This window comes from Vanessa cardui, chromosome 13, assembly GCF_905220365.1.
Source record: "Vanessa cardui chromosome 13, ilVanCard2.1, whole genome shotgun sequence".
Classification (NCBI taxonomy): Eukaryota; Metazoa; Arthropoda; class Insecta; order Lepidoptera; family Nymphalidae; genus Vanessa; species Vanessa cardui.
Genome location: NC_061135.1, coordinates 3682460 through 3700905, shown reverse-complemented (window position 1 = coordinate 3700905; position 18446 = coordinate 3682460). Strand labels below are relative to the sequence as shown.

The 18446-nt window shown below is 31.3% G+C and overlaps 1 protein-coding gene across 1 annotated transcript in view; it reads left to right on the top strand.

The window, feature by feature from the left end:
- LOC124534873 (lachesin-like) overlaps positions 1–18446 on the top strand; it is a 96351-nt gene that overhangs the window by 13059 nt on the left and 64846 nt on the right. Inside the window, exon 2 of the mRNA XM_047110916.1 lies at positions 8773–8900. Coding sequence (XP_046966872.1) covers positions 8773–8900 — 128 coding nt within the window. The remainder of the gene's footprint in view (positions 1–8772; positions 8901–18446) is intronic.

Sequence of the window (18446 nt, the reverse complement as noted above, 5' to 3'; positions counted from 1 at the left end):
TTTAGATATTGAGGTTCAGGATTCAAGCCCGGGGTCAAGTCAATAAATATTTGTTGGATCTTTTAATTTCTGTATTTAATTTGTTATATAAGATAAAACAATTCCGAAGTATATAAATCATGATCTAATAATAATAAACTAAGTACATTGAGAATTACATGAACGCTACGATCATTTTAAATTTATTCGATAAAAATCAGAACTGTCATGTTTGCTCGAGTTTAATAGATATTAAAATTCAGGATACTTTTATTCGAATTTACTTTTAAAAGTACTTTTACAATGTCAAGATTTACTATCGTTTTGGAACGTCGAGCGTTTACACGGCAAGAATCGATGTGACAATACTGTCTCGATAAATAATATAAATATTAAAGTATTGAATATTTGTTTATCGATTACGTTGAACTTTCCTATAGATTATACATATATGAGATTACAGTGTGTGAGATTTATTATATAAGAAATTGAAATAGCTTTCAATTGAAGTTTGATTTTGCAAGGGTGGTGATATACCAGTGGTTAAAACGCGTGCTACTTAACTGATTATTACGAATTCAAAACCAACGAAGCATTATTGTTTTTTTATGATTAACTCGATGTGAAATCGAGGAAAATTCAAGCATATGTTTTTCCACTAGACCACTGTGAACTGTTGCGTTAGAATAAGCTCTTCACTTCTAAAACTAATTCCTCAAAATGAATTTACAATTTGATTAAAAATAATAGTATTTATTCAATTGTGATAAACTTAGCAATGTTTGTATAATAAAATAGCATTATAAGACCATTAGCTCTACCGCAATCCATGAAAAATATCGAATGAAATTTGGATATATTCAAAGGGTACGTTTCGTATCGATCTGTCCAGAAGGGGCCTCGTCGTTCAGCGTATTAGCATTTGGTAACAGGTGCAAGTCGCGCCGGATTTTGTGAATTTTTCCTTCACTCAACCGATGTATAGTATTTTGATGGCAATAAAACAATTTTCAACTTATTTATATACAGATACAGTATTACAATATATTTGAATAGCTATCATAATTTACTTTATTTGCAACTTTATAATAATAAAGATCCTATGAAAAATATCAAAACTCAGGGGTATATTGCTTATAATCGCTTCGTAAATAAACCATTCTTTTCGCTTATCCCCATAAGATAAATATGTACCATATTTTTACATTTATACTAAATTCTGTATAATACATACAATCATATAAAATTATACATTAAAAAAAAACAGCATCAAATACCATTGTGAATTTTACAAGATTTCTAAACATATTTACAGACAGACAGCGGTAAGTAACTTTGTACTATGTATTTATTGAAACTTTATTTAAATCGATGGAGTCAAAATTAAAAACAGTAAAAATATATGAGACAGGTTTCAAATAAAAAGTTGTTTAGGATTTTTAATAAAAGAACAAAGAAGTAGGCAGGGCGCGATCATTTAATTTCCGAAGCTATCTATGAAATAACTAATTGCTTTATAAACTTTTACACAAACTTTCCTTCATATTTTTTTATTCAGCAACAAAGGCTTTTTAAAAACCTTTTGTTAAAACGTATGCATTGTACCGCAAAAAGTTACTGACTCTTTGACTTCATATAGTACTGTAACTGGAGTAATTATTGTATTAGTTCCTTTTATTAATGCTTATAGTATTAGTTAGTTAGAAAAAAGTTTGTATACTTCTAGGAAAAGTACATTTTTCATAGTATAGACCGATACTGATTAACTTTAAAAGCATATTCTGACATCATTATGAAATAGTCATATCGTACGAACCATTTCCGAAATCGTCAAAATCAGTTATTCGAAGAATTAGTAACAGCCTGTAAATTTCCCACTACTGAGCTAACCGCCTCCTCGCCCATTAAGGAGAGGGCTTGGAACATACTCCACCACGCTGTTCCAATGCGGGTGGGTGGAATGCACATGTGGCAGAATTTCAATTAAATTAGACACATCCAGGTTTCCTCACGATATTTTCCTTCACCGCCGAGCACGAGATGAGTTATAAAGACAAATTAAGCACATATATATAGTGGTGCTTGCCTGGGTTTGAACCTGAAATCATCGGTTTTGATGCACGTGTTCTAACCATTGGGCCATCTCAGCTGTACTCTAGGAAATTCTTAACGGATAATTGCGGGTTCAAATCAAGAGCCCACAGATGCCACATAGGAAAACATTAAAGTAAGACTCAAGACAATATCGAATTGCAAGAAAATAAAAACAATTTGTTGTGTACATTTGTCCATTTCTAAAATGTTATGTATGAGTTATAATATATCTTAAAATCAAAGTAACGTAGAAAAATAAAACAACATATGTAAAATTAATAAACGGCACTGATCGAAACTAGTATAGAGATACGAAAATACTAAATAAAAAAGCGTTGAAAGCTTTTATTGTAACATTGAAACCTTACGTCGATAAAAACTGTTATTATTCGAGATATAGAAAACAAAACAATTGCCTATCTTTTAAATTTTCACGTAGATCGTACCGAGATGAAACAGTGGTTTAGATGATGAATTTGTAAATATATACGTTAATTAGTTACTTTTTAATTATAGACATATTAACAGCCTGTAAACTTCCCACTGCTGGGATAAGGCCTCCTCTTCCATTAAGGGGAGGGTTTGGAACATATTCCACCACGCTGTTCCAATGCGGGTTGGTGGAATGCACTTGTGCCAGCATTTCGATGAAATTAGACACTTACAGCTTTCCTCACAACGTTTTCCTTCACCGCGGAGTTAGAGATGAGTTATAAACACAAATTAAGCACATATATATATATATATATATATATATATATATATATATATATATAGTGCTGCTTGCCTGGACTTGAACCCGAAATCATCGGTTAAGATGCACGCGTTCTAACCACTGGGCCATCTCAGCTTAAACATTCTCCGAGCTCAGACGGCTCCATTTGTCCACCACCGGCACCTATGTCTATAGGTGCATGGACAAATGGGCCTCAAATATTCCCTCGTAAGAAATGTATATTATTCCTTAAATCATCATTGCGTCACTAACCTTGGGAAGATATTATGTACTCATGCGTGCAGTTACACTGGCTTATCACCACCACCAACACCTAAACAAACCAGAACAAAACAACATCAAGTATTGCTGTTTGTCGGTAGAATATTTGATAATTAAATGGTGCCTACCCTACGGGCCCGCACTAAGCCTATCGCTAAGATTCTTCCCATGTTAAAATTCAAGCGAGTATCACTTTTATGCCTTCAATTATATATGTATTTACAATACTTTACTCTCTGCCATGGTGAAAAAACCTTTATTTATATAAAAAATCCAGTGGTGTAGCTTGGTAATATTAAAAGATTATTAACCCATTTCCAAAGAGACACATGTCCAACTATGAAATTACCATAGACTAAGTATAAGTAAATATTAGATTCGCTTTCAAACACAACTTTGGTATGTCATAGGGATCTTGTGTACTTTATACAACGCAAAAAACGTGTATGGAAAATTTCATTCTAATCGGTTGTATAGTAAGGCGTGAAAGAGAAACAAATGAAAAAAATACTATCTTACTTATATTAAGTTAGGATTCATAAATAATCACAGTATTAAAGTTTGTAGACAACCTAATTCAATATTGTTTCAATTATGCTACAAATGATTAATGACCCAAAACTCAAATTAGTTCTAATGGAAAAGTTTTAAGAGACAACAATTTTCCATTACGCCATTTCATGATACAATTTTCATTATTGTTATATTCAATATTTATCAGTCTCGTTCCTATAATATACTTACTTAAAAGTAGTATATTTTTAAACATACTTAAATATAACTGCCGACATATACCTTGGACTTTTTTGGTTACTGGGTAGAAGATTTTTGTCAGGATAGTCAAAATTGGGTCTTAATTCACCCACTTCTCGGTCTTCGATTAGAATGAAATTTTGCACACGCTTTGAGTTCTGATGACAATATATGAGTTGTTAAGAAACATCATTGCAAATCCAATATGGCGGCCTCCCCAAGATGACGGACTGGGTGTTTGAAATCCCATGATATGGATATCCAATGAAAGGGTTTGCTATCAGAAATACGAAAAAAATGGTCACGTGATTTAAATTTTAATATTTAGTGCGTGCTAAAAAAGTATTTTTTAGTTTTTTTTTTTTTTTAAGTATTATTATTAATCTTGATTTATAAACGTTTAAGTTTTCAATGAAAGTCATGCTTACATTAATTAATTCAAGTTGTTTAATTCAATTCCAAAATTACGTTTATAATATTATTATATCGAAATGACAAGTTCCAAAATATTAATCTCAAGAAAATATATTCGTCCGAATAATCAATGATATTCAGCCGCTTTTTCTCATTAGAATTGTTACGGTCTCGAGCTTTGTAATTTAATCTGATTGTTAGGCGTTTCAATCGTGCCTAATTCATTACATAGATTTATATTTTTAAAATGAAAATTTGCTAGGTATTTATTTTATATAAGACTAGCTGAACCTGCGACACACAAACCGTCTTAAATCCCATTTAATTCTCTCGCGTGGTGAATTAAAAAGTCTAGCCTATTTCCTAAACCGGGATTCGAATTATCTCCATATGAAATCTTAATCGGCTCAGCGGCTTAAGCCTGAAGAGGTAACAGATAGAGTTACTTACGCATATAATATTAGTATAGTTGCTTACTGGAAAAAATACTCTTTAATTCACGAATAATTTTCGTTATAATATATGAAGCTAAAACGTTATTCGACGGTTGAAATGTCAGTTCTAAACATCAATGTATTTGTACTTACACAAAGAAATATGTTAAATTATTTTCAGTACAACCTGTTGTCAACTGTCGTTTATCTGTCTGTCTGTCTAGTCTTATAGGTTGACATATACAAAGTTGACTTAATTTGATATTAGATACTATCATTTCTTTACTTAAAATAACAGAGTAAAACTATCTTGTCTCTGCTTCGACCTTTAAATACTCTTATTGACAAAGAAGTATCGACACAAAATGAAGTAGAATAACCTTATTAGTAAATATATATAACATCTTAAGTAAAACATTGGTTAGATATATCGATGCACAAGCTAAAGATAGTTACCAAGTAACTTTAAAACTTAGGAGCACTAACAAAAGGGATAGAAGCAAACTTGAATACGGTCATAATTTTATTACAAAATTTAACATTGTTCCATAGAAAATAAGATTCATTATCGATTACCACTTTGAAGCCGTTTTATGACTATCTAAATGTTACTGTAAATATCAAAGTATATTATATTATGGCTTAGACTTAAGTTCATAATCCTTATTTGAACTTTACTCAGCTTTTGATCACTCATGACTATCGAAATATCATTACTCAAGGTAGGGCACGTTTTAATAACATTTTTTTGTTAACAAACTATTATTAGTGATGAATGATAACAATGGTGTTACGTTTCTGTTTATAACACTGGCTCACTAATCGAAATTCAGAAAAGAAATTATTTTATTTTCCATGAATGTATTTCATAAAAGCTAATCGTAAAATTTATAAATAAATGGGAAAGGCGCGTTGATTTTCCTATTCTATAATATTGAAACCTCAACCCACAAACCACTGTTTTCACATAATACTTCTTCTCACTACAAACTTTATGTAATGATTCAACTCAAAATACTTTTATAGTTATTTATTTCTGGACTAGCTATCGGTAACGACTACATATTATCAACCCCTCCATTCTTAACAATCAAAAATGGTTTCTTCATTAAAGCTTATTTTCTTAAATACTTTACGCAAGCCCATCTAGTCCAAACAACATACTTATTATTGTTGTGTTCTGGTTTGAAGGATAAGTGAGCCAATGTAACTACAGACACAAGGGACATAACATACCCAGCTCCTAAATTTGGTTACCTAGGGTATTGCTTAAATTTCTCACCGCATTTATGATTATGATGATGGAGACTACTTCCGCTAGTCCATTAGTTCATCCCTATAGCATAAAAAAAACAGTTGTATCGATTTTATAAGTATATATTGTTGTTGTAAGATTACTAACAACTTAACGAGGAATTAGATAGCATTAGTGAAATTGAACCAAGAATATTATCCACAAGGATTAATTTCATAAAACATAATACAAAGTCGGTATTTATATAATGGGATTACTTATATTAATGTTTCAGATAACAAAACTTGGCCTCCTTTATAAAAGTACCACAGAATAGAATTCGTTACATGCTATATAATTATATTTTCTTTTTTTTATCTCGCTCATTATTTTCATATAAGCAATTAAATTATAATGTTATAACATATTATCAAAGAAATAATTCGACGATTCAAAGATTACATTAATCTTTGGAAAGTTAATACAATTCAAATATTACTTTCTTTGTGGAAGAAAGGTTTTTATTTAATCTCTTTTTGTTAGTATATTTTTGATATCTTATGAATTAGTATATTAAATGTTGTATATCACAACAAGAGCCATGCTGGCCCAATGAGGTATTGGAACGAGAAATTTGAATATTAATCGAATCGTGTTGAAGCTCCAGGGTAAACATAATGATGTAATGTGCTTAATATGTTTTTATAATTCATCTCATGCTCGACGGTGAAGGAACATGATAAAGAAACTTGCACATGGTGGATTAGAATCGAAGAGGCAATATGGTAGAGTAAGCTACAAACCTTCTCCTCAAAATGGAGAGGCTTTGCTCAGCAGTGTGACGTTAAAAGACCTTTAGTGTATGACAATAGGTCTTTTATATCGAAATTCATGTTGTTTTGCGTTCTTTCTATGCGATTATTTCTAACGAAATTTGTCCATTATAAAGTTCATTAAAAGTGGTATGTTTTTAAGCGTAATAATGCTTTTATTGATGTTAATCTCAATAATTTACTATTTGAGAAGATTCACTAGTTATTAGTGACTTTAGAGCTTAACTTCTATATTCCGAATCGGTAGTAGCCTTTCTTAACATAGTTTGCAAAACGACAATTAAATAAAATTTATTTTGATTTTGTTATGCAAATAAATTAAACTCATAGATTTTTTTTCTTATTAAAATATTTTCATCACTATGATCAATATTTAAAGCATCTTTAATGAATTTCCAAAGCGTTGTTAGTTATAACACATATTTTTTAATTATGATTATGTATGAAAACCAGGCAAACTTCATGATTAAAGTACTTAAAAGAGGATCAACCAAACAATTATATATGTATTTATTTACATAGTTTACAAACCGTAATATACTTAAGAAACTCAATAAGTATAAACGAACAAAATTAAAATATACAAATTCATTCCATTTTCAAATATCTTCTTTAATCTAACAAAAATTCACATTTCGACATTCATTTTCGAGAAAAGCTTTCCGAGCTACATCACCTATGTAAATCAAAATGTTTTCAGACTCGTCTAAATAAAAGGTAAAAATTTTAAGGCTTCCTTCTTACTTTCGATTATGCAACGTGAATTGTTTCGTTGATATTAAAATATTGTAAATAATTTACAATAATTACTTATATAAATATACACAACAACAACAACAGCCTGTAAATTCCCACTGCTGGGCTAAAGGCCTCCTCTCTCTTTGTGGAGAAGGTTTGGAACATATTCAACCACGCTATTCCAATGCGGGTTAGTGGAATACACATGTGGCAGAATTTCTATGAAATTTGTCACATGCAGGTTTCCTCACGATGTTTTCCTTCACCGCTGAGCACGAGATGAATTATAAAGACAAATTAAGCACACGAATCAGTGGTGATTGCCTGGGTTTGAACTCGCAATCATCGGTTAAGATGCACGCGTTCTAACCACTGGGCCATCTCGACTCTTTAAATACAATATAATATACACTGAGGTACTATAATATTAATTTATGGTAGGGATTCTTCTTCTCACATCAAAAAGCCTTACGTCGGAAAGAAGTTGCATTGATGTGTTCTGATTTGAAGGTTCAGCGAGTGTGTTAAAAGCATAGGAATGATAACTTTGTCCTTCGATTAACCTGTTTTCACTGACAGTTGTTACTGTTATTGATCAACTTATCATTAGGAGTACCATTATTTACATATATGTCATAAAATAAAAAATGCCACATGTTAAAGGAATTCGTATTTAATTATTTTAATATTTATAATAATATTGTAAATGCGACAGTAACTCTGTCTGTCTGTGTGTTACGAGTTCACAGCTAAAACGCTGAACTCATGTAGGCAATATTTGGTAGGTACAAAGCTTGATTAGGATGGATAGGCTACTTTTTTTCCCTTGAAGGCGGTAAAGTTGTAAATGAGGCTTATTATGCTAGTTATTGAAGGGTTTTCATCAAAAACTTAATTGATTATACTCATAGAATGAGTACGATCAAATTGCAATATTATTCATAAGCTATGATACATGCAGGTATATTATTTGATTTTGGTGTCTGATATATAATATTAATTTTGATCTGGAGATAGCGTTAAGGTCACTTTGCTGTACAAGATCCTTTTTCCTGTCGAGGAGAAGATTGAAATAATTTCAATTATGATTTGGTACACACATAAACCTTTTCACGGTGTGTCTGATATTCACAATAGAGCATGACATTATATACAAAAGTTAAGCATATGAAAATCTGTTCTACTTGGCTGTAAGATATTTCTTACGCCTCTTTTTATTTTAGATCATCATGATAATTTTGTTTATCTATTCTGTAGATGATATAAAATAAATTAAAATGTAATAAATTGTTTCAGATTCTCAAACTACAACAAAGAAGTTCTCAGAAGAACCAGCATTTGAGAGACCTATTGGCAACCACACTTTCTTCCTAGGCAGAGAAGCGGTTCTAGGCTGTGCTGTCACAAACCTAGGAAAACATAAAGTTAGTTAAAGTGATTTATTCTATTGTATAATAAAATTGTCTTACGATAGTGATATTTTGATGTTGCTGTTGCTTAATTAATAAAATTTCACCTTTTCTAATTGACAGTTTTTTTATGGTATAGGTTGGCGGACGAGCATATAGCCCACCTGATGGTAAGTGGTCACCATCACCTATAGACAATGACGGTATAAGAAATATTAACTATTCCTTAAATCGTCAATGCGCCACCAACCTTGGGAACTAAGATGCTATGTCCCTTGTGTATGTAGTTTTACTGGCTCACTCACCCTTCAAACTGGAACACAACAATACTGCGTACTGTTGTTTAGCGGGTGGGTGGTACCTACCCAGGCGGGCTTGCACATAGTCCTACCACCAAGAAAAATATTTGAATCAATCATCAGAATTGTTTCGAAAATTCAAATTGATAATAAAGAATCGCGAGAAAAGTAACAAGAGAAGTTTGTGTCGATCAATCATACGAGAGACTCATTCCATTAGACCAATCGACAACATCAACACCTGCTGATCATAATGTCATACTTTCGAACGTATCAAACCCATAACAATTGTTTATTTATTTCAAATCGGAGGACATAACTATTGCCTATCAGTCAGTTAGCCTGAACCTACTCCTATAGATTTCAGACACAAAACCGCCGACTGTAATAGATACTGTAATATAAGGTATAGGTAAGCTTAAAATTTTTGTTATTGAAAACATTGTTACTACGGATTTATTGACTGGTAGGAGGTTATTAAGTTAGTTTTATTTTTAATATTTTTGTTAGGTCGGAGCTCCGTCATTTTTAAGCCGATATAGAAAATTGTTTTTTATTTGTAAGTTTCCCATTCCCAATTTGGTTACAATTTCTAACTACGAGATGTTTTTTTAATGAACTTTTATTTTATTTACATAGCTGTTTTCTTGAAATTTATATTAAGCGTTTTTGTCATTAAAAGTAAATTTTTACGAGTTTCATTAGTCACTCAAGCTTGGGGATTTACAGTCTTATATGGTAACCTTTTGATCAATTTGTCTAGGTATTTATAACTAATGGTAAAAACTTCACCTGTAAATACGTGTGTATTAAATAAAAAACGAAACTAGATTTTAAGCCAGTCACACAAAACGATTGCAACTAAAATGCCACAAAAACTTTCAGTTCAGCTATCAAAACATTGTACAATACAAATTTTATTTGTTTTTGTGCAAAATCCTTACTTCCCAGCGAACGTTATAAATGCGATAGTCAGTTTGTTAGTCAAGTCCTAACTACATAAATAATTAACATGAAATATTTCTTACAAGTTTACAGGGCTACACAAAACCATCCACTGCTCCCGATTACTACAACTTAAATAAAAACGCAGGCGGACACCAATAATTAATACAAAATGATGTGTTCTTGTTATAATTAATTTAAATAGACCAGTACTTGCTCGCGGCTTCACTCGAGTTTTATTGATCGGTCATCAGATATTAAATAAATAAATAAATAGTAACATTTGTTTTATGTCCTTCCTTGCAATAGATGGGCAGATAGATTGACAGACAGTTACTTTCACATTTATAATTTAAATATAGATTATTATTACATATAATTTAAATTTGAAAATAGTTCGAAAATATTATTCGAATGCATTCAAATAATTAAAAGAGCGTATGTTTAAGCTGCAAAATTAAATGAATCGTCCTTAATGAAATGACGAGAAAATTGTATTAAAAATCACTATTTTTAAATGCATATCGTATCCGACAGCTTAAACGACTAATTGCCACAATGAAGACTCAAACAGAGACGTGTTTAAACATGTGAAAGCAATCTGAACTGGAACGGCATTCAACGTCACATATTATATTTAAAACTCTACCAAAAATCACAATGTTTTTTTTTTTATTTATTTAAAATATTTATGCAAATGATGATTACATTTTGCAAGCTGCCACGTTTTAATTTAAAACTCTTTAAAAATATCACAGTTTGTTTTTGAGTTTTTTTTATATAAAGCAACTATCGACCCAGCATAGCTTCGCACAGGTGCAATGATGATGCTAAATATGGGTAATATAAAATTAGTTTACTTACGACATCACATTAGATACTTCAAAAACTATCAGTATTTCTTTACTACATTGTCCATGTTTTATATAGAATAACATTCCTTTTGAATGACTTTATCTATTAAAAAAAACGCATCAAAATCCGTTGCGTAATTTTAATGATCTAAGCATACATGGGACAGACGGTAGTAAGCGACTTTGTTTTATACTATGTAATGATTGCTTCGAGCAGTATAATCTTTATCAGGTAACGCTATCTCAGATTATTGAATGAAGATTAAATATTTTAACATCAGATAAGATTGTAACGTAGATAGAAAACCCTTGAGAATAAAGCACTTTGTTTGCAGAAAGACTTATACGAATAAGTTCGGAATATAGTTTATCCCATAAAATACTTTTTAGCATTATTAATTTCCTATTTCTTGAGTCATGGTACACGGTTCTCAAAACATAATAATGACATTTTTCATAAAAAAATGCGTAATGTTCGTTGAAAATATATAAATTATATCAAATTAAAAAATAATGTCCATTTACTTTACATGTAATACATTAATGGTGGATATATTTTTATTATATATTATATATATTATTTTTAAATGAATTATTTATTTTTTATTTAGATTATTCAACGATTAATTAAGCAATGAATGTAACAATTATAGAAAATATTAAGGTTAAATGTATTAATAGATTTTATCTATATATAATACTAACCGAAACTGCGACTACCTATGTTATTTATAAAACTTTACCCCTGTACATAGATTGATTGATTCCCCAAACAAACTTTCACCCCACTTTCCACGCCCTTAAGGCATGATTTTCGTTATAAAAACTAACCTATGTCCCTTGCCGGGACTCAAATTAAGTTCATTGGTTCAAGCGTCACTTTTCGTATAATATTTGTAGGGATTTCTTTACTCAAGTGAAGTTATATGCATTCAATAATTGTTCCTCATTTGAGATCTTTTTTTTTTAATTTTAATTTTATTGCATTTTGACTTTTTTATTTTAAGTATTTAACTCGGCGGAAAAGCTTTGTCTACTTGTGATCTCCTATTCATCAAATACTCTATCTCTAAACAGGTTACCAAATTTGTTAGCATATCAACGATATTATTAATACTCTTTCAGTGTCATGTGTTGGTGGTGATTACTTAACATTAGATGCCCCAGCCAGCCTGCCCAATTATTTCAAATTTAAGTAGAACTTCAAACAAACACTGGATATCAAATATACTCTAAATAATTTGTATATTTCCTATCGTAAAAGTTTTACGTGCGTTATCAGTCAAACTACCCGGATATCTTTTAAAAGAATATTGCTTGCAAAATGACATTCCATCTTTTTTGGGGAGCGCTGTCTATTTCGGCTTAGTTAAATTTTTTACCAAAAAAAATTTAGGAATGACAATTTTCTGTTAACGTGTGAATTTATTTCTAAGCTTATATTCTCAATATTCTCAAAATTGCAAAACAGATAAAAAACCAACATGATGCTTGCGTACTACAGGAGGAATTGAACGTTCTATCTGATTGGTGTGGAAGAAACGGTCTGACACTTAATACAGATAAGTGTAAATACATAAGATTCTCGCGTAAAAGTCATCCAAACTCGCAGATTTATAAAATTAACAATAAGATATTGAAAGAGGTGGATTATATCAAAGATTTGGGTGTTGTTTTTGATAGTAAGATTAAATTCCACACTCATATCGACAAAATATCATCAAAGGCGTTTCAAATGCTGGGTTTTTTAATAAGAAATAGTAAAGATTTTAAGAAGTCACAGACCAAGATTTGCCTTTATTCTTCCTTAGTTCGACCTGGTCTAGAATATTGTACTCAGGTCTGGTCTCCACACTATGAAGTCCACATCAAACGTATCGAAAGGGTTCAAAAGCGTTTCCTATGGCACATTGCATATCAATGCAATAAGGTGAAACAGTTACCGACATATCATAGTCGGTTAAAATACTTTAATCTAAATAGCTTGCTCAATCGGAGACATTTATTGGACCAGATTTTGCTTCACAAAATCGTTAATGGCAATTTAGACTGTCCTAACCTCGTAAAAAAAATTAATCTTAATGCGCCGTCAAGGTTTCCTCGTGCGAGTAAATACGTTCCTTTTTCGATTCCACGCTCAAAAACGAACTTAGGACAGAATTCTATCATGAGTAGGCTACCTAGACAGTATAACCTACTAATAAAAAATCAAGAAATTGATATTGACGTTTTTTCAGACAGTCTGCCAAAATTTAAAAGCAAAGTTATAGCTAGTTTTAAATCGCCCAGTATAAATTAATAATTGCAAGTTGAAAATAATAAAATAAAGATCACATTCCAGTCCTTCAACATCGATCACGTTTATATTGTGCCGTTTACATTCTGTATTACAGTTGTTTGTTTGTTATGTTTGCTAGAAAATTTTTGTTGTCTAAAAAAAAAAAAAAAAAAGTTTCGTTTTATTTATTTTTAATTGTTTAGTAATAAGTTGGTAATTTGTTATTGTCTTTTGTAATTTACATTTTATATTGTATCATTTTTGGTAGTATTTTTTGTTTGTATAATAGAAGTAGAAAAAAAAAAGTTGTATTAGGTTAATAGAAAATATTGTCCTTTTCCATGCCGTGATAGCTTTTAATTGAAAAAACACTTAGCTAAAAATGTAATTACCTTTATTTTAAAACTTATAAATGGTGTATGTTTTGTAAGTTGTCCTTATAAATAAATAAATAAATATATAGTAGTAGTATTGTAAATCTGAAAGTCTGTCTGTTTATTTATTTGTTGCTCTTCACGGCCAAACTGCTGACCGATTTTGATGAAATTTTGTGTGAACATAGGCCTAATACCTGAAGTGCAACCACTTAAACACCCCTTAAATGCCAAGGCTTACACATTCACATTTGAAGTAGACATAAAACTATTCAGTTTACTTTGACCATATTAGCAATGAACTTCAAAACGTTAAGTAAGGGCCCCGATGGCTTTGTATTCACGTTATAATTTAGGCTTCCAAATTCAAAATCATTCAATATAATTAGTTCATTGAAGACTAAGCTTAATTCGATTTTTGAAATTTTAATTCGTTCATAATTGAAATTAATTGACCAAAATTCTAATTTCAAAATTGCAACCCACCAATTGGTTCTCTGTACCTCCAGTATCAGAGGCACACCGAAAGTCTATAAATCTCTGGAATTTAACTCTTGGTTTAAATTTCGTACACACGTACTCCAGTGGATTCACATTCACATCGGTACATTGTGGTAGAACATAATGATCAGAATTTATCTTATGATATGGGACGCTATATTATTTCTATATGTCATATTAATTTTATAATCAACCAGTGAATGTAACTCATCATCTCAAGTAACAGCCCGTAAATTTCCCACTGCTGGGTTAAGGCCTCCTCTCCTATCTAAAAGAGGGTGTGGAACATATTCTGACTAAAATTAGTATTAGATTTGTCAACCTGTCATTATTAATGGTCATTTATTTTAGACAACATAAAACTTTTTAGTCATATTTCTTGCCGACTTTTATAAATTTCTAAGTTTTACTTTAGCATTTTTTCTCTATTGCAGAGTGTTTATAAAGGTCTGATGTGCTGTAGAACCTTGTTTATAAGCTATTAATGGCTTACTTTGACTTGCGGTCGAATGAAACATTCGGCACAAAACTATCCAGCCGAACCCACCTAGATATGCATGGATCAATAAATACTACATGGCTTGAACAGATAGAACAGATGTATCTGCAATGAGGCTTCGATCTGGACACGATCTGTCAAAATAGTATTTTTTTATTTATTTGAAAAAAACGACTACTAGAAATCTAATCACTACATATTGTAAAACAAAGTTAACAAGCTTTCTCTGTCCCTATATCTGCTTATATCTTTAAAACTACGCAACGGATTTTTTTAATAGATAGAGTGATTCGAGAGGAAGGTTTTTGTTTTTTCATATATAATACATGAATAATATAATAAAGAAATACTGATAATTTATATTTTTTTAATGTGATGTCGTAAAGAAACAAATTCAAATGTAGTACATTAGGTATCAGATTTGCACCTTTGCGAAGCTGGGGCGAGTCGCTTGTGTCATATAAAAGCCTGAGGTATTTGGCACTATAAAAAAAGACTAATTTACGCGTGCTTATAGCCATTTGAGCTGAAATTACCCAACAATTGCAGACAAAACCGCAGAACGGTCATGTTAATTTTAACTTATAATATATTTCGCGCTCAGCTTTAAGTAAAAAATCTTGAAGGAAGCAGCCCGTGTACCTTTTATGAGTTGCTTGCATTTTTGACATATTTGTATCCACAAGCTTTGCAATCTGATAGAATAAGCTCGAACACTTTTCCCCTCAAGAAAATAATGTGTTTTAGCACTTGGAAATATGCTGGCTTTTTGAATGTGACAGATCTAATATTATTGGTCATATTTTTTAATGTTCGTTACAAATCAATTCATTGAATTATAATTGATATGAATCACAATTAAATAAATTATAAAGTGACAGCTAAGATTAGCTAAATTATAGAAACATCTAAACTGATCAATAGTTTATAAGCCGAAGTCGGCTAAAAGTTTAGAAAATCCATTTTGCCCAAAATATATGTACTACTATGAAAAGGAATCTCAAAAAAACCATTCACAATTCAGTTTTGTAATAAGACAAGGTATGATTATTTCGACGCCACTTAATTGGCAGTGGTAGTTTTCATGTCTCATCACACAAATCACTCTCATCATCATCCACAACGCGTCAAAAGAAGAATAATAAAAAAAAGATATTAAATATAAACATTAATATGGGAATATCTGATCCATTATTTAATGCTTCCTACAGGAATAAGCGTTTCATTTTACATAATGCACAATTCATTGTCCGGTTCACGTACCGGACATGCTAACGAGGGCGACCTATTCAATATCGTTCAGAGATACTCGAACAAAACAAATATTGTTCGGTACATCTGTGAATCTAAAGTGATTCCAAGTGGACTCAAGTTAGCATTGTCTGCATGTTCATCACGCATGACTACCTCTGAAACAAATTAAGCCGGCAAGGGACGTTTCCGAAGGACCAAGCTGTTTGTTTCGGAGGTATAATGAATAAGGTTTGAATCAAACAACTTTGACTGTACGAGAATTAATATTTACGGATTAAAGGTTAAGGCTATACATATAAACTTAAGATATACAAATACCTTTTTTTCGAATGTCCATCAATATAATAAGCATCTATAGCATAACAAAAGTTTTAATACAAATGCCTTATATTGTTACAAGCTCACTTAAAAAGCAAGTTAGTTTAATTGACGACTTTCACGTTTATTACACAATTTAAGAGTACTTGACAGTTTCCTTAGTTTAGAGGCTAAATTATAAAGCTTTGTATCCCAAATGTCCCTGGTGTAAGTCCTATTTAAAGTTTAAAATTTTGTCAAAAAATAACAGCTATATAGGGATATGATAGTTTTCCCGTGCATCGAGCAAGCAGATAAAGTCGTTGTTGCTATACCCGAAATAGTACTAGTACCAGTTGTATCAAATTTTTCGTCCAAACATCATCCACATCAAATTCGCATAGTTAGACTAAAAATTCCAGCCAAAATTTGAAATCAAACAATAAACTATTTGACGCGGGCACAGTAGTTTCAAACGAAGTTTGACCGCCACTGTAAACAGTACTTCGGTCCTGTCCTTGTGGGAGCAAACATTTGCGTCCCACATCGACACCGAGTTACTACGTGTCTGTTTGTGTTTATATGTTACGTTGGTTGTTAGGCTGTTTGATTCGTGTTAAATTCGCAATATTATCTTCACCGTTATATAGGAGATTTAAAACTTTTATCTAATTCCCAGTAGTACTATTAGACTTACATTCCTGCTGGTAACTCGATCATCTATCATTCAATAATTGCTAATTTCTGACATACGAATCGAAACACATTACACTCCGCTGAGTACACAGATTTGCAACAACTTTTGAATAATCATTTTATACTAAACAGAAGACTATTATACCGTAAAGTTGTATAACTCGCAGATTCGCTTTCTCTGTGAAGAAATTATGCGGATTTAAAAGTTGGTACTATTACACATTCGTACATTAGGAAGTGCTTATATTACCTACTTCTTCTTCGAGTGCCACTCCGACTAGCGAAGGTTGGCAGTCAGCTTGGAATATTCCTTCTTATTCTTCGCGAGGCGAAAGAGATCGGCAGCACTCGCAATTCCCGTCCATTCTCGGATGTTGCACAGCCAAGACTTTTTTCTGCGCCCAACAGCTCTCCTTCCGGCAACTTTTCCCATCATAATGAGTTGCAAAAATGCATATCTTTCATGCCTAAGCACGTGTCCGAGATATGCAATTTTTCTCTTCTTGACAGTCTCCAAAAGTTGCCGGTTTTGGTTGACGCGTCGCAGAACTTCCACGTTCGAGACCTTTTACCTACTAACGTCGCTAAATCTTTATTGAATGTGAAATACAGAACACCAATTTACTAGAATCAAATTGTAAAATAAATAGAATTTTGAAACAGCGGTTGTACGTAGTATTTGTTTCATGGTATGAATAAAATTACCACCAATTTAGTTTATAACATATGCACTTAGTTCGTTTTATAAATTATGTCACATTTTTTCATTTATTTGTATAAAATTGATTAAAAAATTTGGATTAAAATTAATTCATATTAAATAGCACATTAGCGGTTATATCACTATATCTTAACTAAGTTATTGATGTTCCTTCTTTCAAATAATATAGCTATGGTTCTTCTAGATAACAATTACTTACCATTCAAAGAGAGTCATAATGTTAATAAACTTCTCAGTAAAAGCAACCAAATAAATCCATACAAAGCAGTATTAGTTACTGTCTATAAAAAGAAACGTATACAATATAATGTACGAACCAAACCAATTATCTAGAAAGCAATCAGAAAATTAATTACTCGGAAACAATAAGCGTAACATTGTCACTCATCTCGACCGGACCTCAATCGCTGTGTCGAATTAGGTTTCATAATAAACAATAAGAAGTTCGAGACAAAAGCAACTAATCGGAGAAAAAACAAAAGAAATCAGTGGGCGAAAAAGAAACAAAAGACGGCCTAACAACGACTGTATACACGAGCTTTACGCCACAGAGTATCTAAGAATAGCTAATCAACTTTTTGATTTTCGTTAATGGCAATTCAACAGAACTAATGATTTGAATTTGGAATACTATTTTTTTTATGATACATAAGTTTAAACTACTGCAGATTATTTTAAAAATAGAACATACAGATAATCACTATTTATTTAAAATAAATACCAGTAATTGTATCAAATGAAATATATATTAAAGTTTAAAATCACCGTTTATTTGAAACGAGCAACATCTGTCTCATTATAATTTTCGTTCCATCAGAATAATTGTCAAAATGTATCCAATCA